Consider the following 20,938-nt stretch of genomic DNA (forward strand, 5'->3'; position numbering starts at 1 on the left):
ATCTTTTGTCGACGTTCATATTCCACGTGTGCGGGCTCGTAAACGACAACAGCAACTTTGAATCGGAGGTGGCTCTATTCCGCCAAAAGCATTTTTGAGATGTTAGCTTTTTTTGCACAAATGGCAAAAATCCACAATTGACAACCCACGTGTCAGGATTTGTCATGGACTTTGGATGCCACCAGATGGCGGCAAAGCGAGACTGTTACTGCTTTGGCCTGAGCACAAAAACGGATCACAAAGATCGGAGGACTGTTTCAAAGCTGAACTCCAAATCTGCGACTTATTTTAGTTTCAATTTGGTCCAACAGATGGCGCCATTTTTTGACCCCATTCACAGCATGAAGCAACAATGCAAAAATGCATGAACAGGTCCCCGGTGAATGTCAGTACATATTGGACTTCACTTGAATTTAACTTTTTAGTGCCAAACTTTGACATGCAATCTTTGTAATCTTTCTGTTTTTTAAACGTTTAGTCGCTGCTGTTATTTTCCTCACAGCTCCTTAAAATACAGTGTCAAAATCAATGGCTCGTTTCTGGGCCCACTGCACTTCTGTACTTGAATCTTATCCACGACGGTGGTTCTCGGTGTAACAAGAAGACATATGGGCCGTTTTTGTTTTTTCTCTTTCCTTATGTACAGTCGATAACAAGTTTATGTCGGTGGCAGAGGAACAAATTCCGAACTGTTTATGTTCCAGTCTGGCGCTGCCCCTGTCCAATTTTTTGCAAGCTCCATCAAAGATTCCAAGACCCTGCAGGAGGCTTTGATTTCCGTCCATGCCGTGACAAAACCACCATCCGTCATGAACCCAGGGCGATGACTGCATTAATCACACGGAAATAAATCATTTTTCAATAAACTCGGCCTGCCCTTGGGCAACGCGAGGAGCGCCGTATAATCTGCCATCGGGAGAAACAAGAGCCGCGCTGAGCTGTTGAACATAATTGCTTGTGAATAACTCCGACGCATCGGCGGCCGCTAATGATGCTCTTATCAGCTCTTCCCCGTCAGACTCTCATCTCGGCACAGTTTTTTTTTTCCTCCCCCTCCTCTCTATTCATCACCGGCGAGATGCTTAACCGGTGTAGCCTCGTCCCCGGGGAGCATCATCATTGATTCGTGTTTGTCGGAGCTCTGTGGCTCTTGGCTTTGTCGCCGCATGAACGGCCAAGGCGGAGTTGTGCACGGCGTAACCCGCCTGACAGGCCAAGCATGGAATCAAAGTCAAAAAAAAAAAGAAAAAAAAAAAAGGATTTGTCCAAACAAGGGGCGGGCGTGCAAAGTCCAGCCTTGCAGCCATCGCGGCTCTCTGCGCACAATATTGAAGGATAACACAGTTTATTTTATCCATCTATCTATATAGATTGTGTGTGGTATATATCTAGATATATTGTGTGCGTGTAGTGGGAGTTTCCAAATGTCCAGAGAGAAAAACAAATATAGTGCGCGCAAAATTACCCACAGTGCATTTGGACAAGTAGTGAGCATCGATGGTCACCCTACAGGTGAAATGTCGCTCACAATGCATCGTGAGCTTGATCTCATCTTCAAAAGTCTTTTGCTTCTTTGGCTTTTGACTCTGCATGAGACTTGATTTTTAGTTTGGCTGTTTTAGTGTTTTCTTCCGTCTTTGTTACTCATTCAATCATTATGACCGCTTTTTATTAGACTTCCGCAGGATCACCTTTGCGACACGACTTGTTTTTTCATTCCACGTTCAGGATGTTGTAAACGTCGGAAAGTTGATTCATGTGCTTTTTTTTTTCTTCTTTTTAATCACAACCTCTTATGATTAAAAAGAAAAAAAACCCCATCCCGTTCAAGACGAAGCCAAGCGTGGAAAATGTGTGTAAAATATGGAGCCCCTTTCTTCCAAATGCCGGGCATGGGTAGCTCATTATTGGTGACTTCAAACGGTAACTCCGCATCATTAAAACCAACCAAGAGTAAAATAAGAAAACAATGTAAACAAGCGTATGTGCACGTTGCAGCGCCTCAGCTCTGTCTCTCTCTCCCTCTCTCTCTCTCTCGCTCTCGCTTTCGCTCCAGATGGTCCAAGGCCGACCCAGAAAGAAATCATCTCTCTGCGGGCCTCTATGCTTCTCTTTCTCAAACAACTCATCTTGAAGGTATCTCCCAGCCGACTCCGTGCCTCAAAGCCCCCCACGAGCCCGACTCCGTCTTAGCCTTTAGAGGCGCATGCTCGTCTCCTTTCTTTATCTTCCTGCCAAGCTCTTGCTTCAAAATAGAAGCACAGTTTGTCCTGGCGTGTTTTCTTTATTTTTATTTTTTTCTCTCCAATCGGCACGGTAGCCATATTCAAGCTGGAGTGTCGTCTAAAAGCGGCAAATGAGAGTTGAACGTCACCTCATTTCACTCCCCCGCCCCCTCTCGTGTTGCTGTCCCAAGAAACCCCTCTGGATCACTCGCGCGCCGAGGCAGCTACATAGCTAGCTAGCTATCGCCCAAAACGAAATGTTACCGGTTTGATGCCGTATTGTTGTTGTTTTTTTTTTTTTTAGATTGTACTCAAAGAATCCAACGCTTTAATGCCATTGACGTACATATTTGTCGTGCACGGGTAGAATTGGACGATTCCGATTTGTAAATCACGGTTCACAACAGCCTCTTCCGTGACGTCGCAAAAGCGAAGTAGGAAAAGCAATCCCGGATAAGCGCCGAGCAGCTCGAGTGTGTCTGAGATGAGAGTTTTGGTGACATGAAACTTCCGAAGACTTGAACCAAAACATGACATGGGGTCCTACACGGCTGCCTTTCAAGAGAGTATCTTTCTGCTTGTGCGTAGGTAAATACATCAATACGGTGTCAGTCTTTTTACCCCCACCCTGATCTGTTTTGGGACAAACCCATTCATGGGCCAACATGATTATTGGTGAGCAGCGAAAATTAGGCAACAAAAAAAAAGTATAATCCAAGATCGAACACAAGAAATTCCGTACAAAAAAAAAATTGATTTTGGGGTACAAGATCTCTCTTTCTTGCTGGATTCGCTGATGAAAACTTGCCTTTCTGTATCACTGTCCCCCGTCGATGTTTAATTCACATCTCCCATGTTTTGAATTCCAGGACCGAGGTGTGAAGGAAGACGAGCTCCAGAGCATCCTCAACTATTTGTTAACAATGCATGAGGTACGCTGCGGCACGCGTCTTCACTTGTTGGGGCACTTTTGAGCTGCCCAAGACTCCTCCGTGGTTACCCGGGCGGTAGTTCGCTCCTACCGCAAGCTGACACTGATGAAGATATCCATCCATGCATCCATCCATTGTCCGCAGCGCTTAATCCTCATGAGGGTCGCGGCCGTGCCGGACATGCTAACCTCGGCGCCCTGATGAAAATTTTTGATTTGATCTTTTTTTTAAAGCTCCAAGCGTTGCCACTCATCTGCAAAGACGTTGAACAAATTCATCGGAGTTGCGGGGATTTTTTTGCTCGTTCATCCAGAACGCACCCACCCATGCAGCTTGAAAACGCCGCCAACAAAAAAAAACATAAAAAACAGCATTTGAGACTACAATTAAAACTAAGGAGGGGGATCAAATTGTTCAGGAGTGATCCAACTTTTCGGATCAAAAGATCACACTCTTGCATTCAACATGGGCACGACCATCTATCTGTGTGTGGCCCTCGGTCGGGAAAAAAAAAAAAAAAAAAAAGACAAATCGGCCATCCCCGAGCATTAACGTGAACTTGACTAAGATGCACTGCAGGTTTCAAAGCTCGGCCTTCTCCTGTGCAATTTTGTCCGTAGGACGAGAACCTCCACGACGTGTTACAGCTGCTGGTGGCCCTCGTGTCCGAGCACCCGGCCTCCATGATCCCCGCTTTCGACCAGAGAAACGGAATACGGTGAGTCCGCGGCCGGGCTTTAGCTGTTCAACTTGTTCACAGTCGAACGATCATGGCGTCAAAATCAACCCAGAAGCGCCTCCGCAGATCTGACGCATGCCTCAACTCAACTGGCGTCATTTTATTGGAGGAAGTGAACGCTTGTGCCGTTTTTTATTTTTATTATTATTATTTTTAATCTTTTGTGTGTCTGGCAGGGTGCTCTACAAACTTCTGGCATCCAAGAGTGAAAGCATTCAAGTGCAGTCCCTCAAAGTGCTTGCCTACTTCCTCAAACATTTGGGACACAAGTAAGTGATTCTAACTTTTAAAAAATAACAAACAAACAAAAAAAACTTCCGGAAAAATATTTTCAAAATAAAGGCAGTGTATTTCAAAATAATTTTTCCACACAGACGAAAGGTAGAGATCATGCACACCCAAAGCCTCTTCACCCTCCTGGGCGAGAAGCTCCTGCTGCACGGCGGCGGCGGCGGCGGCATGACCGTGACCACCTACAACGCGCTGTACGAGGTAAGCCGCGTCGCCGTGCAATCGCGACACCGACGGGAACGTGACCGTGGTCGCGGTCTTCTTCTCCCACGTCAGATTCTCACGGAGCAGGTGTGCACGCAGGTGGTCCACAAGCCGCACGCCGAGCCCGACTCCGCTGTCAGGATTCAGAACCCGAGTAAGTCTCGCGTTGGACGCGTAGGGCGGGCCGAGGACGGACGGACGGACTTGATACCGTATTCACTGATCTCATTTGAAAAATGGTTCCGTTATTTATTATCGATAAGAAAAACAAAAGTAGCGTTTTTATGAGCGAATCGGTTCACGTATTGAAATACATTTAATGATCAATAATAACAGAACACAAATGCAGTATTATTTCATTCTTAAAAAAAACTCCATGTATGTATTTATTTGTGTTCATTATTAACAATCAGCGCATCAATGAATCAATTGGCCCAGCAATCACGTCGGCGATATCCTTCTCGTATGACTCATTGCCTGTTTCTATGATTCAACGGCGTGAATTATGCGTTTTGATTTGAACACACTGCGAGCGGGGCCAACTGGTGTGCGTTTTTGTTTCCTGACTGCGGCGCGACAGTCGGTTGAGGTCTGAAGCGCTCCCCCCCCCCCCCCGCCCCGCCCCCGTTTGTGTGTTTGTGGGCTCGCCGCAACAGTGATCCTCAAAGTGATCGCGACCCTCTTAAAGAACTCGGCCCCCAGCGCCGAGCTGATGGACATCCGCCGCCTCTTCCTCTCCGACATGATCAAACTGTTCAGCAGCAGCCGAGAGAACCGACGGTAAGCGGGAGAGCCACTTCCTCCCTCCATCATCTTCCCGATCGTCGCCGTCAAAGGGGGAGGAGCGAGGGGAAGCTTGCGCGCCGGGCTCACGTCGATCATCTCATCATCTTCCGACAGGCCCGTTTGCTTAACGTCTTCGATGCTGTTGGTTTCTCGCATTGGATTAGCCTTACTATTGCGCGTAAGGGGGAGGGGGGGGGGGGGACGTTTTTTCTCATCGCAAGAAGAGTCTGGACAAATGTCTGGGGGGCGTTTAACAAACATGGGTGACCTTGAACGAACTCTGACGCGATGGCAACATTCACCGCCTTCGAAACCAGTCGCAACCGGTCGTCATGGCAACGCAGGCCCGCTCGTCGACGGCCCTGCGGTCGAGGGGGTTGCGAGGTGAGTCGCGTCTCGTGTGGATGAGACGGACCCGCGCGCTCAAAACTGGCTGGGAAAAAAAAAAAAAAAATCGGGCTCAAAGTTTGTGGCCATTCTTCATGGATTGTGCGATATGGACAAAAGAATTTCACGGGCATCTTTGCAACATTTTGCAAAGGATGTTGTTGTTGTCGGGTATACATTAGACATTGGGCTGTCGCTGGATGCTCATATGAGCGTTAAAAAGACTCGTTGAATATTTTTCCCCGTTGTGAGAGATGAAAAAGCCTCACAGTGTTAATTAACAAATAAAACAAAATCATTGCAGTTGCCCTGCCGCCCGCCCCCCCCCAACTCTCTGCCCACTCTTCCTTGTAGTCCTGACATCAGAATGTATTTGTTCAACCCCCCCCCCCCTTTTTGAAACCCATTTGCCGAAATCACTGGCAGAAAAGCAGCAGAAAGGAAAGTTAATTGTTGTGCGAGTGTTCCAATGTTTTGCTGTCAAGTGGCACAATTGGGCAACGTGGCATGAAAAGAAAAAAAAACACCCCATGAAAATTGGCCTCTCCCAAATGCACAGATTGAAGAGGGCCAAGTCATGATTCCCGTTTGTGTTATGGATTGTCCTTTGCTTTTGTATTGTCCGATAACGTGCATTTTGATCTTACGCAGATCTTTTTTTTTTGGGGGGGGGCTGTATTTCGATTTAAAATGGAACTGAGCACTTTTGACCTGTCATGAAATTCTCACCTAGGGTACTGCAAAAAAAAGGAATGCGCCATAAAGGTGCTAGCCTTGTAACCACACGTCAAAATGCTCTAATAGTTGACCTTTTGCCTGCGCCATCCCGGCTTGCAGATGCCTGCTGCAGTGTTCGGTGTGGCAGGACTGGATGTTCTCTCTGGGCTACATCAACCCGAAAAGCCCGGACGAGCAGAAGGTCACCGAGATGGTGTACAACATCTTCCGTATCCTGCTGTACCACGCCATCAAGCATGAGTGGGGGGGCTGGCGCGTGTGGGTGGACACGCTCTCCATCGCGCACTCCAAGGTGAGTCACAAAAAAACAAAAAACAAAACAGCTTTATTTTTGGTGCACTTTTTTTTCAAACGGCATTTAAACATTTATAGAGGGATGGCAATTTTCCGCGGATACGCGGAAATCCGTCGTTTTATTTCTTAAATTGATCATTTTTGTGAATCGTCTAAATCCGTTGAGAAAATTTCAGGGGGGGGGGGGTCAGGTACCTTATCGTCGAGTTTTCACGAGCTCTCCCGATCAGTCTTTCCAGCTTCCGATTGTAAACAGCCCTGCGATTGGACGTGTAGGATGTCTTACTTGTTGTGATTGGTCGCCCCGCCCAGGCCACGCCCCTTTCCGCTTTTTTTCCATCACTAGCTATTGCCATCCTTGTTTATAAACCAGAGCTCAAGACGTCTTCAAGCAAAGTAAAAAAAAAAAAAGAAAAATTGCTCACTTAAATTACTCAATGAGCGCGCCGTGCAAGAACAAGATTTCGGACACCATTTAAATTCTTTTTCGAAAGACGTGAATCAAGCGCTGCGGGGAATGAGTCGATCCTCATATCGCTGTTGCCAAAAACAATGAGCGCGTTTTTTTTCCCCGGTTTACTTTAACTCATTCACTCCCAAAGACGTTTTTAAACGTCTTTTCAGACTTTGTCTAGAATTGGCTGGTATTGAATGAGTTAAATGTGCGTCATCTGCATTGCCATGAAAACCAACATTGGCTTTTGGAAGAATTTGATCCAAGAATTGCATGTCCAGGCTTTCTCTGGATCCGTCTGCGCTTCTCAGGACAAAACATCAGACACGCTTGCACAGTATCTCTCGCCCACCAAATGAATCCACTTGGCTTTGCGTTCGGAGCTTCGACTTGAGTTGCGAGCGAGCTTCTGACGCACCGCCCGCCGCTTGAGTGAAGTGATCAAAAATGGCAGTTGTGGTCCAAACCATTTGCGTTTGTCACGGGAGTGGTCTGGAGCGCAACCGCCACAATAGATGAGGGATTACCGCACTGCTTATTTCCCAATTTGCGTCGACGCTGCCTCGCAGGTGACATACGAGGCACATAAGGAGTACCTGGCCAAGATGTACGACGAATACCAGCGTCAAGAAGAGGTGAACATCAAGAAAGGGAAGAAAGGCTCGGTCAGCACCATCTCGGGTCTGTCGGCTCAGGCCGCCGGCATGACGGCCTCGCTGGACATCGCGGAAATGGATGGCGGCTCCCGCTCGCCGGGCAGCGACGGCGCCGATTCGCACGACGCCCTGGCCGACGGGCGCAAGCCGGAGGAGAGCGCGGCGGTGGGCGGCGTCGGAGCGGAAGTCCGGCACCTCCTGGTGGACATCAAAGCGGAGAAGGTGGAAGCAACAGAGGTGAAGATGGACGACATGGACCCGCTGATGGAGGCGGACTGTCTGCTGGACGACGTTTACGGCGCCGTGATGCTGCCGAAGAACGGCGCGGCGGACCGGCGGATCTCGGCTCCTCTGATCTCGCTGGACGACGACAAAGACGGCGTCCTTCAGGGGGGCGCTTTCTTGTTGCCCGACTTGCAACCGTCTCATCCTTTGGAACCGGGCGAAGATCTGCGCCTTCTGGCCACCTCTGACTTTGCCTCCTTACCTGGCATCTCGGAAAAGGATGAGCTCGAAGTCCAGGGCGTCGACTCGGCGGAGGGGGCCTCAATCCCAGTGGCTGACCGGGGAAGCGTTGCGGTGCCCTCTAAAGGCGACGTTTCTGCCTTGTGGAGCGGGAGCGAGAAGCCCTCGGACACGGCGGAGGATGGCAAGGAGATAAAGATTCAAACCAGGACAACCACGCAGGTTAGACTACACGTATGCTGAGAATCAAAGTCATTCACGACGCTGCTTTTCCTGAGGTTAAAGGCAGTCATGTTGCCCTCGGAAATTTGTAGACGTAGGGAGACCGACCTGAGCCGAGATTCCAACTCCGTACTTCTCGACCGTGAGGCAGACGTGCTAACCACGATGCCATCATGCTGCCTTTGTGGATTCCCGCCATGATGCTGATGATCAAGAAATGTCGTTTTGAGTTCGTGTTCAATTCGCTGCTGCCGATGCATTTTAACAGGCTGTTTTTCGTTGCGTCTTGCTGACTTGTTCGTTTCATGTTTATTGGCAGCACTGAGGTGTTGTTGTTGTTGTTGTCGTCATTTATTATCGCGCCGCCTGGGAGGGAGGTCGTCTGAGGGACGCGTTGCATTTTCATCATTCCTTGTGAACGAACTCGGTGCTGTCATTTCTCATGAAGCGTATGAAGTTTTACCCGACGCGACAAAAAAAAATTATGAAACTAGCATGCTAAGCTAACTAGCATCCATCATTCATTCACCGAACCAGCTCGCATGCTAAGCTAACTAGCACCCTTCCATACATCTAACCAGTTAGTATGCTAAGATAACTCGTATCCATCCATCCATTCAACTAAAATAACTTGACAATTATGGCCAAAATAAAAATCACAAATGTTTTGACCAATGTTGTCATCTCTATTATTAATCGCCATTATCCATAATATGAGTGGAAAACGTTTTTATTTTTTGACTTTTCAACAAACAACATGTAAAGTTTTTAATGAAAATATGAGTTTCGGAAAAAGTAGATGATCATGTTAGAATTAATGATGAAAACAAAATCTGAAAATTGACTACACTTTGAAAAAGTGCTTGATTAAATTTTGTAGCCGAGCCTGCGTGTTAAATGGAAATATCGCCAACGATCGTGTTAATTGAATCCTGGCCGCCAAATTTGCAATCGCGATCAGATGAATTGTTCCGCTTCAGCCCCATTAACTGGAACTCGCCATCTCTTCACCTATCGATGAGAATATCATATCCGACCGTCACTCGACCCTCTCTTTGTCCGCATTGCAAACGACTTTTCTCTTTCAGAGCCTAAACAGCCGACTTGGCAGTCCGACGGACGGAGCCCATTTGCCGGGCGACGGCGCCCTGCCAGAGCGGGAGTACGAACAGCAGCAGCAGCAGCAGCGGCGGCGTCAGTTCAGCCCGGGCCCTCGCACCACCATGTTCCGCATCCCGGAGTTCAAGTGGTCGGCCCTGCACCAGAGGCTCCTGGCCGACCTGCTCTTCGCCCTGGAGAGCGACGTGCACGTCTGGAGGAGGTCGGCGCGCGCTCGCACACGCACGTATTGGCTCGCTTAACGGGGTACAATATCGGCTTTCTTTCTTTCTCTCGGCCGCAGCCATTCCAGCAAGTCTGTCATGGACTTTGTCAACAGCAGTGAGAACATCATTTTCGTCCACAACACCATCCACCTCATCTCGCAGATGGTGGACAACATCATCATTGCCTGCGGTGGCGTCCTGCCGCTGCTCTCAGCCGCCACTTCTCCGTCTGTACGTGCTCACTGTGAGGCTGTAGTGACACCTAGTGGACGAATGGGTTCTGCACACAACATGATTTGTTTGAAAGACTTTTTTTTCTGCCCTATTAGTTACCTCATGACGTTTCAACACTGTCAACATTTTTTTCCCCCAGTTTGACCGACAATATATGCGGATGCTGCAAGTAGTCTTGGAAGCTTTTGATCCAAGAGTGACAAGTAACATTTTGAAGAATTGTATCAAATTTAAATTCAATGTCATTCAAACAAATATATTCCTCTTCTCATGTTGTTCAAGTTTTATAAAGACACTTTTTTTTTCTTCAGAGATGCAAGTTAACTTTTCTAAATGAATTTTATTACTTTGTTTATGAATGAGCCCTGTTTTTTTCCTCTCCCACATGTTTTCATACTAATAATAATAATGCAATCACATGTGAATATATAAAGACATAATATATCAACTTTGTCTTTTGTTTTCTTCGTTCCTGTCGAGGTGGAGAACATCGAGGCGACGCAGGGCATGTCGTCGCAGACGGCCATCACCTTCTTGTCTCGCCTGATGGTGATGGTGGACGTGCTGGTCTTCTCCAGCTCGCTCAACTTCAGCGAGATCGAGGCGGAGAAGAACATGTCGTCCGGCGGCCTCATGCGTCAGTGCCTGAGACTCGGTAAGCTCACCGTGACAATCGTTTATTTTGTCTATTTATCCGTTTATGTCTGCAACATGTTTTTTTTTTTTTTGAGGGGGGGGGGGGTCAAAATACCACAACGATCCAGATTTATAGCACCATCACTTGTGTCAAGGTCTTTTTTTAAAAAATGGGCCGTGGCTTGGTCCTTGGCAAGGAGCATGGAGCAGATGTTAGGGCCTTCGAAAATCGCCAACCTGACCTAGCTCCGTACTCACCAGGCCACACCCCTCAAAGGCAAAAGACACATCGGTACCATTGTGTGTGATGATTTGATATGCAAATGAATTGAGTTACTTGCTTAGTCACGGTGCAAATTGAACTCAGAAGTCATGGCAGTACTTGGCTGTTATCAGCATTTCATTTCAACTGAGATGATTGAATATATATGTGTGTGTGTGTGTGTGTGTGTGTGTGTGTGTGCGCGCGCGTGTGGGCGCGTGTGTAGTGTGTTGCATGGCAGTGAAGAGCTGTCTGGAGTGCAGGCAGCGGCACGGCGGGAACATGCCGATCGCTACCACCAACAACAAGTGCCAGGACATGCCACCAAATACTGTGAGTCCCCGCGAGGTCCAGTGTGACAACATTTGATCATTGATAAAATAAGAATCATCATTGAAAAAGGAGAGAAATGTGCCTTGCGACAAGTATGTGACCACTGGCGCTCTCCCGCTCTTTATATGCTGAAAGTAAAACCCCCGCGCCGTTCCCCTCCTTGCGTCCTCCGCTGGATTATGATTTGCTACTTGTTGAATAACGATTTAATTCAAATGTATTGCACATTAAAATAAAGAAATAAAAGGTACAGCAAAATGTGAATTTAAAAGGAAACTCAATATTGAATGCAAATGCATTGCACTAAAATGTTCAATCTAACTGAACTGTACTTGGGCAGTGACTGTTTTGCGTACCACCAGAGGGAGCCGTTGAACACTTTTAGAATTGCTGTCCACAGTACATGCAGCATAATTAAGAGAAGAAAGACGGAGGCAGAGAAGGTCCCCCGACGAAGCCCACCGTATGCCCGTCCGTCATATTGTGCTCGAATATACGATCCGATTTAATTTTGTGTTCAAATTGTCTTTGGATACGTGCGATGCTGCTTCTTGTGTGTTGAAGTAGCACTTGTTTGTATCTATGATATAATTTAGCATTGAGCTCGCTCTTAGCTGTGAAACAAAATGACATTTTGTTGAATACGGTGTGAAAAGATCTCATGTTTTATTCTCGTTTATTTAGGTATGTTGCCGAACCTTGTGGGTTATAAAGTAGCTCCTTTAATTTCCATCCATGGTGTAAAGTATATGTTAGCATTTTGCTATCGGACCCAGCCAAATGACATGTTTTGGTCTTCAAATAGACAGCGTTTCATTGCCTTTTGTTTCATGCGCCAGTTTTTCCACTCACCGCATCCAACGTGTCCCTATTCAGCCGTCTCCCATCAAGGACCCCGATCGCCTCCTGCAGGATGTGGACATCAACCGCCTGCGTGCCGTGGTCTTCCGTGACGTGGTGAGCGTGGCGCACCGTTGAAGGGGGCGTCGATCGACATTTTTCCTCTGTTCACATTTTAAAACGGCGTGACACGCTTTTGTCACAATACGCCAAGGATCAACACGGCACCTGTGCCCCGCAGCAAGGCGGATGTCAGGAAAAATGCCAATTTGTGTTTGGCGGTGTCCGCTCGGTGGGTGTAAATGTGAGTGTGGATGGTCATCGTGCCCTGTGATTGGCTGGTGACCAGTCTAGGGTGTCGTCCGGTCTCCCTGGCCCCTTTTGAGAAATAGTCAGCTCACTGAAGAGTTATTGGGTTGTGTCACTTCCCATTTGATGGACAAGCAGGCTGCCCCAGAGGCCCAGCCACAGTATTTAGCTTCATTATTTAAAAAAATCAATTTTCCATCATCCTTTTAACTCATTCAGTACCAGCCAATTCTGGACCAAGTCTGAAAAGACGTTTAAAAACGTCTTTGGGAGTGAATGAGTTAAGAGCAATGTGAGGCATCGTCTTGTGACTCTCCTCGGCAGGACGACGGCAAGCAAGCTCAGTTCCTGGCTCTGGCCGTGGTCTACTTCATTTCGGTTCTCATGGTGTCCAAGTACCGCGACATCTTGGAGCCTCAGCGCGAGACGGGCAGGACAAGCGCCAAGCCGGGCCACGGTGCGCAACGCCATCAGGAGGCCAACGCGCCCGCTGCGGCGGGTGAGTCCTCAACTCTCCGAATGTTCACGCTTGTCCGTTCACCTGCCGCGCATGTTGTTGCAATGCGCTTAATGTCGTTGGTTTCTTTTGTTGTATTTGTTTGTCTTTACATAAAAAAACGGTTTAGTCTTCAAATCACCCACAAGGAGGAAGAACAAATGAAGTTACAAAAAAAAAAAAATGTGGATGGAGGTATTTAATGAGTGGTTTATTTTAAAACGTGATTGTTTTAAAATCACAAATGTGGAACAGAAATTCGATATATACAAAAAAAAAAAAGAAAAAAAATCTCAGCTCAAACTGTCATTGTCATCTTTGTCACAAGGTAGCGCACCCTCACGTTGCTTGAATCTACTTTGGCATGAGAAAAATCCAGTTGTCAGCTGGTGTACATTGTGGCGCTCTTGGGCCGAAATGAATTTCGCCTCCAGGGATTAATTTAAAAAAAAAAAAAAAAAGACGAGCATGTACAAGCTAAGTGACGACAAGGCAGTCGCTCGTTGCCCAGCTACCTCTTTTGCCGGTTTTGGTGGAAGGCGAAGCACATCCCGGCCGGCCGGTTCTTTCCAGCCGCCGTCTGTCAGCGGCCATTAGCCGAGCAATCTGCCAGAGTGGAATGGGATCAAAGAGGTTGCTGGAAGACAGAAAATGGGGAATTCGCCCCACTCTGAGAGACAAACCATTGTCTGGGATTCGGAGCGGACCACTCGCAGGCTGCCCCCGGCCCCGCTAACCTCATTATAGGGATGCCGGGGGGGGGGGGGGGATGAGTGCTAATATTTGTTGCATCAAATAATATCTCAGTATATGCGAATCGAATTTATTGCCATTGCACATGCAACAAAATTCACTCTTAATAGTTGCAACTCGTCGAAGAGGCATGACAGGAGCCAACAGAGGGAGACAGAATGCAGAAGTTGGTGACCTGATTTTCTTTGATTAAAAAGAAAAACATAAGGAGAGAGAGGGGGGGGGGGGGGGGGAACACATCCCAAACCTCGCATCTATAAAGGAGGGGCACAGTATGGGAATGGAAAAAACCTCTGCAACAGCCATATGAATAAACTCAAATACCGGCACCTGCACATGCGGGAGGGGCGGGGTTATCGTGTGCCACATGTTTTTCTGTCAATATATTTGATATGTTGCACCTCGTGTTCCGAATTTTGTGGACGGTGAGTGTATAATGCAATCGATATATTGGTCTCAAATATTTGACCGTTTCTAAAAATGTCGTCAGTCTCGGACTTATGTTTCTGCCCTCACAGAAGCCGGGCAGACGTTTGTGGAGCCTCCAGACCTTCCTTCGCTTCCCCACAGCGAACCGAGCGTCCCGAGCGAGGGGCTCGTCGGCGTAGTCAACGGCCGTGAGCCCGAGCCGGACCGCGCCGCCGGCGAGCTCTCCCCCGAGCCTCCGCCGCCCTCCTCCTCCTCGGGGCTCAACGTCAAGGAGATCCTCAAGAGTCTGGTGGCCCCGCCCATGGAGGGCGTGGAGGCGGGGCTAGAGACGGTCTCCTGCCCGGACCTCGCGGCCGAGGCCCGGAGGGCACCGCCCATGCGGTTCCACTCCTTTGACAGGTACCAAATGCTTTACGGTCACGTGTTGATGACGACAACTCGGTGACTCGACCTTGACTTTTCTTTTTAAAATCTCACGGGAACCGGCGAGACTCGTCAAGTCGTGTCGTTCAGCAAAATTAGTCCTCCAAATAATGACCTAAGAATTCAAGGGGAGGGGAAAACCCGAAGCACCTTGTAACAGGTGAAATCGTTCTGATTTGGGGGGGGGGGTTTTTGAATCATGAACATCAAAAACATCAAATAGCAACGTGCCCATTCGTCCACTGCCGCAAAGACGAGAATTCATGTATTTTTAATTCATTAATCTTTATGTAATAAACTCATCAATCTCAATCTCAAATGTCCTAAAATGAACTTTTGTTTGTAAAACAACTTGAAAGGCTCACCAGGCAAAGATTAGCTAGAAAACCACAACGTGTAATCCTCCAATTTTTGTAAACTGAAATGTGGACATCTTCAGGCCGCCAGATGACAATCTCCCCGGCGGCTGTTCGGTTTTTTTTTTTTGTAGCTTGAATGCGAGTCTACGTGGAGTCCCGTGACTCGAGTCCTTTCCACCTGTCATTCGAGTGCGCTTTCAACACGAAGGCCAAAGAAAATGCAAGATTGGCCCGCGTAAACCCGAAACCCCTAACCGATTCGTGGGCCATCCTGACGCGCGAGCAACAATGCGGGGCTTGTAATGCATGCGCGGCCTGCGAGGTGAGCCTGATGAATCGGTTTTGGGGGGGGGGGGTGTATGAAGGTGGTGGGGGTCTCCAGGGTGTTGATGACAGATTAAACAGAAGCGGTCCGCGCGGCCGCGTCCGCCTGAGCCTTCACGGCGCTAACGCGATGCGACGGCCCCAAATGAGTTTCTACAGCCGAGAGTATCGTTTTTGAAAAGCCTTTCGCACACGCCGTCCCGCCGTATGACTCGGTGTGGCGTCTCCCGTTCGGCGTGTCTGATTGTTTGCCACCCGTCAGCCAAATGAGCCGCCGGCCTTTCATTGGTGCTGTCGGGATGGACGCGGATTGAATTTGACGACATCAGGAAGGAAAATGGGCGCGAGGTGAACGGCTCCGTGCCAACAACGCCCGCTTGACAGTCGAGAAAAGCTCACTTGGGCTCTTTCCCAACCTTTGAGGTTCCCTGCACCCCCCCCCCCCCCCCCCCCCCGCCCCCCGCATGTCGTCCAGTCCGAGTGCGGTGCTTGTCCAGTCGAAATATCGCCGTCCTCCTTCCGAATGAGCTCCCCGAGGTTGCCTCTGGTGACATATTTGGGCTTACGATCGATGGAGCCAAATGATTATTGCTTTCAATTTCAGCCCCCCCCCCCCCCTTCTCCGTCTTCCTTTTGTATCACGAAAGGAAACACGCCGGGATGAGGTGAAACGGGCGCCGCCGAAAAGAAGCGCCCACACGGATATGTCGCACGGCGCGCCGCGGGCCTCGTTAATATTCATTCCCAGATTAATCCCCGCTTTATTCGGCGCAACTCAATTAAGACAATCCTATTAATAAAATATGCTCCAGATAAGCCATGCATGATTCATGAGCGGCGGGCTCATGAATTATTCACGTCAAATGTGAGCGGGGTGTGTGGGGGGGGGGCGGCGGGCGGCGTTCCTCCAGCGGTTCCCTCGTCTCCGGGAAAAATGTTCTGATAGCTGTCGATGAGGAGAGCAGAAGAAAGCGCCGGCAGATAAATGATGCTTGTCATCAGTTAGCTTCAGAGCGCAAAAAAAAAAAAAATCTCTGGAGATGAGGATGCGTACTTTGGCGAGCTTTCAAGCTGCTTCTCTCACTCGCTGTCGGCGGTTTTGATCCGCGGCGCCGAGGAGAAGAAAAACAAAATTAGTGCAATTTTGGGTTTGTCGTCAGCCGGTTGTCAGGCAGCGCTGCGAATGGGTTTCAGCAACACGAGATAACGAGGAATAATGAAAAGCGGAGTAGGCCCAACGAACCCTCGCACCCACGCCGTGATCGTCAAACGCCTTCCGCAGAGTGAGCTCAAAAAGCATCGCAATTCGGCGTCGCCCGCTTCCTTCCGAGTGGCGCTCTTTTGCGAGAACTTTCGAGCCGGCGACTCAGCCACTTCAAACCAAAATGGCCGACTTCCTGTTGAATTTCTGGCATGGGTCCTCGAGACTTTTTTTTTTTTTTTTGCGCAGCCTGTTCTCATCCACGTCACGTTAATTTTGTGTTGATAAGTGCCGGGGGATGAAATGTATTTTTTTCCCCCTCTCTCCAAGTTTCCAGGGGGCGCTACCGATTGAACTTTGTAGGATTCCTGTTCTGTTTCGAGCATGGCCTTTTGAGACTTTTTTCACGCGTACTTTTATGTCCACCAAATTTTGTTTTCATCGCTAAAATTGTTGCTTGTGTTGACAAAGCAAAACTTTGTTAAATAATTCATTTATCTTTTCATCGAAGGATTTGGTGGAGATGTGTTGTCAAAAAAACCCAAACAAAAGGTGGACCAGATCTCACCCAGCCGTACTCTCTCCTTGGCTGTACATGCCGGGGTCACATCGCAAGCGTTTCCCGTAACACGCAACATGAAACGGAGGGATTGTGCGTTGTCCGGCTTTGAGCATTTCCAGAGACGGGCGGGCCTCCGACAGACGCCGGCCTTTCGCTTACAGACCCGAACGGGCCTCAGCTGGCTATCAGCTGTCATCCGACATCCACACAAATCCAAAGAGCAACCGCAGATGCGCCGAGTACAAAAGTTCCCGTCTTTGATCATTGTCCAGTCACGAGCGATTGCATCACAGATCGGCGGCCATAAAATGACCTTTCTCTCGTGTATCCTTGGATGGATGGATGGATTGAGGCTTCGGTGTTCACCAAAAACAAGACGGAGGCTTTATTCCTAAAAACGTTTTTTTCAACGGAGAGCTCTTAATTACGTGCATTTTGTGAAATGCGGAAGATCCGTCTATGCATTATAATCCAAATGTAGTCAAAGCATATCATGTTTGGATTTTTATTTGGGGAGGGGGGGGGCGGGGAGACTAAACATACCGCGGGTCGAATTGACCCGTTGACATTTGGCGTGTATAAAACTAATTTGAAAAAAAACAATTTTTGCTGTTAGCTTGATGCGTGTCGGATTGTGACGTTGTGGCGTTTGTACCCGCAGGAGCGTGGTGGTGCCCGCCAAGAAGCCGCCCCCGGGTGGTCTTGCCGTCACTACGGCGGGGGGCAGCCCCGCTACCGGCCCGGTGACGCCCAACATCTTTGCGGCTGCCTCGAGCAACCCCAAGGGCACGATCAACACCATGGGTACGTACGTCTGCTGCCAGCTCCCCGAACGCTCCCCGTTATTTTGCCAGTCCCATTTTTGAAAACGGCCAAGCAAATTCCATCCGCATTTGATCCAGTTCCATTTGGAGTCCACACTCCAGACGCACGTTTGTTTGAAAACATCCAATCCGCTTTGAATCAAATTTGCATTGGGCGTGCCGGCTCAGAGGATTTGCAGTCAAACCCAATTGAATCCAGATCTGATTCAGTTCACTTTCAAGTCCACGCGCCATGACAAATTCCTTTGAACGTTTCTGTTGGATTTGCTGGGTCAGAAACCGTCACGTCACACCGATTTGAAACTTGGTCGGTTCCAGATAAAGTCAGATAGTAATCCGTATACCGGAAAAGTCATCAGAATGTCTTAACTCCCTGTTCTGATTTGGTTCCAATTTGCAATGCTCAGAGGGGGCCCACAAATTAAAATATGAAAACAAAATCACTCCCGATCCAATCCAGTTAAACGTGGGTGAGAATGCACAAACAAACAAATAAAAAAGGTCAAATCAGAATACAGATCTCTGCTGGTCGAATTTCTGTGAGAATCTGTCCGACATCATTGCTTGACTTTCTCACCAATTTGAATCAAATTTGGCACATCCAGGTGGTCAAGGGGTCAAGCATTCGAACCATTATGGCAAAGAATCCACATACAGTCGCTGTGCAGCCATAAAGAAATGAATAAATCAATTTCAAAAGTCAAAATCTGTTTTCCTTGGATCGTGGAATCGATTCATTTCAGAGCAATTGTTAATGTGGAGGCTGGTTTAAAAGGGGCCACATTGACCCGTGAACGTGTTTGTTCACCTACACACAACCATGTGATCCACATTTACCCATTCTGCCCCCCCCCCCTCCCCAAAGAAATTTTCCTTCTTTCTAAACTCCACCAGATGGCGCCGTAGACTTCCCCATGGCGGTCTCGCACGGAGCCGGATAATAGCAAGCTTTGTTTGAGGCTGCAGAATTCCCCCTCCCGCAAGCCCAGCGACACACTTGCCTCCACACGAATGCACTTGTGTTCCGTGCTCGAGATGTGCGCTGTACATTTCCGTGTTGACATTTCACTCCGCTGTCTCACCTCGAGGTGCGCCGTTACCTTTTGTTTGCGCCCCCCACCAAATCCTCTTGGGTTTCTCGCAATTCTGTTAACGGGTCACTTTGACCCGGGGCAAGATGAATTCTCCGAAAGGGCTTCTTTCGACAGCCTCATTGCACACTTTGCCAAAATGTGAAATTAACCGGCCGCCCTTTGGATTTCACGCTGATAAGCGTCTTAACTGGGTCGATTTGACCCGCAACTTAACAGGAAGCTGTCCAAACAAACAAACAAATAAATAGAAAATTAGCAACAAAAAAAAAATCCCCTCTCCTCAGTTGAGCCTGCACAGGAATGAGGCCAATGCAGCGAAAAGCCAGAGGCGTTCACGCAGACACCCCCACCCCTCAGTCCACCCATGATCTCACATTGTTTGGGGGTTTCCCCCGCTTCCGAAAAGCACAACACGCTTTATTGTCACCATGTCAAACATCCGATGCCGCTTCAGGTTCAGGGTAGCACTGGATCGCTTGGCGTTTCTTCACGTTCAAGCTGCGGTCTTCCAAATCCGGCACCATTGCAGCACTTCACTGCATCTGGAGGTGACGTTAATGTGGGGGTCAGTCAGGACATCTTCAGTCCGATGAAGTCGGTTGAATCCAGATCTGATCCGGTTAAATTCGGGTTTAAAAAAAAAAAAAAAAAAGGGGGGGTGGGTGATCAATATGTCAAAATCTCCTGGAGTGTTTGAATAAAACTTCTAATATATGTGCGGGCTAACAAGTTGCTGAAAATAAATTGAATCCAGATCTGATCCGGCTGCGAGTTTGTCATCACGTCACATCACTTCATTTTGGAAATTCTAGTCATCCATTCCAGCCCCGAAAGAAAAAAAAAAATGAAGTTGAGTTCATTTTTTTTCCCAACCCCTTTGCTCACGTGTATACGACACCTCATGTACGTCTTCTTTCATTGTATTTTTTTTATTCTTTTTTTTTGTCAATTGGAATGTGAAATGGCGACTGTCGTCTTTGCCACGTTCAGGAGCCGTCGACGCCTCCGCCGGCGGCGCCGGGACGTCGTCCTCGTCCGCCCTCGTCAACGGCGCCACCAGGAAGAACCTCCCCGCTGTGCAGACGGTGGCGCCCATGCCCGAAGACACTCTTGAGAACATGAGGTACGAGCAACAACCATCCTCCAGTCAACTTTCACCGAGCAGAAAGAGCAATTTTCGTCAACAGCGTTTCGGGGGGGGGGGGGGAAATGGACCCTTTGTTGAAATCAAACATTTTCGAGAAAAGCCGTTCAAATTTCCCCGGTGTGGGACAGATAAAGGTTCAATTATCTTCTCATAAGGCATCGTAGCATTTGATTCGTCCAGCTCGAGCGTCCGCAGCGCACTCTTTCTTTATGATGACCTTCATTTGGCATGCTGTCGATTTAGTTCATGTCGCTCCTGGTTTTCGCTTCTCTTTCTGGAAATAGCGACGCGCTTTGAGTCGCACAGCTTGCATACATGCGCAGGGACACGAACTAAGCATCATGACTACTATTTAAAAGATGTCATCCAAAATGTTTCAACGGGAGCAAGGTCGGCAACAAAATCAAACTACAGTAATGTGATCTGTTATTTTAAACATAAGATGGGGACAAAAGAGAAAAAAAAATTTAAGGAGCTTTCTGCAGCTGCTTGCTGTTTGAAAAAAATATTTTGGAATAACTGCTTAGTCGGATGATAATTGAAAAAAAAAATCATTTTAGTTTAGGTCTCCTAAGTCTGAATACCTCCAAAGCAACCTTTTTTTTTCTTTCTTTTTTTTTTTTTTTTAAACACGGAGCCCGCCGGCCCCTAACCTGAAATGTGAGGGGGGTCACACTATGTTTTTTTTTTTTAAACCGCTAAATGGGCTGTCGCGTGCAGCCCACGTTCGCTCACAACAGAACATATTCAGAAATAGCAACAAATAAATCTTAAGCACAAAATGCCACCGTTGGGGGGGCAAGTCTGGAGCTTTTTTACAAAAAAAAAGCAGAACATTTTTTGAGGTATGGGGGGGGGTGTCATTGGATTTGTCTAATGTCGTAATTGTTGTGATAAAAAAAATTAAAATTATATTTATATTTTTGAACGTGTTTTTTTTTTGCTATTTTTCAACGAGCTAATTGACCCATGAAATGGGCCAACCGATGAATCG

At 48.0% G+C, this 20,938-nt stretch overlaps 1 protein-coding gene across 1 annotated transcript in view; it reads left to right on the forward strand.

Moving 5' to 3' along the window:
* The window catches only part of LOC147196892 (neurobeachin-like), a 160,957-nt gene that overhangs the window by 39,675 nt on the left and 100,344 nt on the right, over nt 1-20,938 (forward strand). Inside the window, exons 14-31 of the mRNA XM_086124702.1 lie at nt 2,057-2,136; nt 3,095-3,157; nt 3,778-3,875; nt 4,073-4,165; nt 4,271-4,388; nt 4,464-4,545; nt 5,048-5,171; nt 6,402-6,594; nt 7,620-8,393; nt 9,482-9,714; nt 9,796-9,949; nt 10,433-10,607; nt 11,077-11,203; nt 12,023-12,140; nt 12,657-12,831; nt 14,100-14,409; nt 17,541-17,683; nt 19,788-19,920. Coding sequence (XP_085980828.1) covers nt 2,057-2,136; nt 3,095-3,157; nt 3,778-3,875; nt 4,073-4,165; nt 4,271-4,388; nt 4,464-4,545; nt 5,048-5,171; nt 6,402-6,594; nt 7,620-8,393; nt 9,482-9,714; nt 9,796-9,949; nt 10,433-10,607; nt 11,077-11,203; nt 12,023-12,140; nt 12,657-12,831; nt 14,100-14,409; nt 17,541-17,683; nt 19,788-19,920 — 3,193 coding nt within the window. The remainder of the gene's footprint in view (nt 1-2,056; nt 2,137-3,094; nt 3,158-3,777; nt 3,876-4,072; nt 4,166-4,270; nt 4,389-4,463; nt 4,546-5,047; nt 5,172-6,401; nt 6,595-7,619; nt 8,394-9,481; nt 9,715-9,795; nt 9,950-10,432; nt 10,608-11,076; nt 11,204-12,022; nt 12,141-12,656; nt 12,832-14,099; nt 14,410-17,540; nt 17,684-19,787; nt 19,921-20,938) is intronic.

The sequence above is a fragment of the Hippocampus guttulatus genome, chromosome 12 (assembly GCF_054856545.1).
Source record: "Hippocampus guttulatus isolate MCC_2025c chromosome 12, RoL_Hgut_1.0, whole genome shotgun sequence".
NCBI lineage: Eukaryota > Metazoa > Chordata > Actinopteri > Syngnathiformes > Syngnathidae > Hippocampus > Hippocampus guttulatus.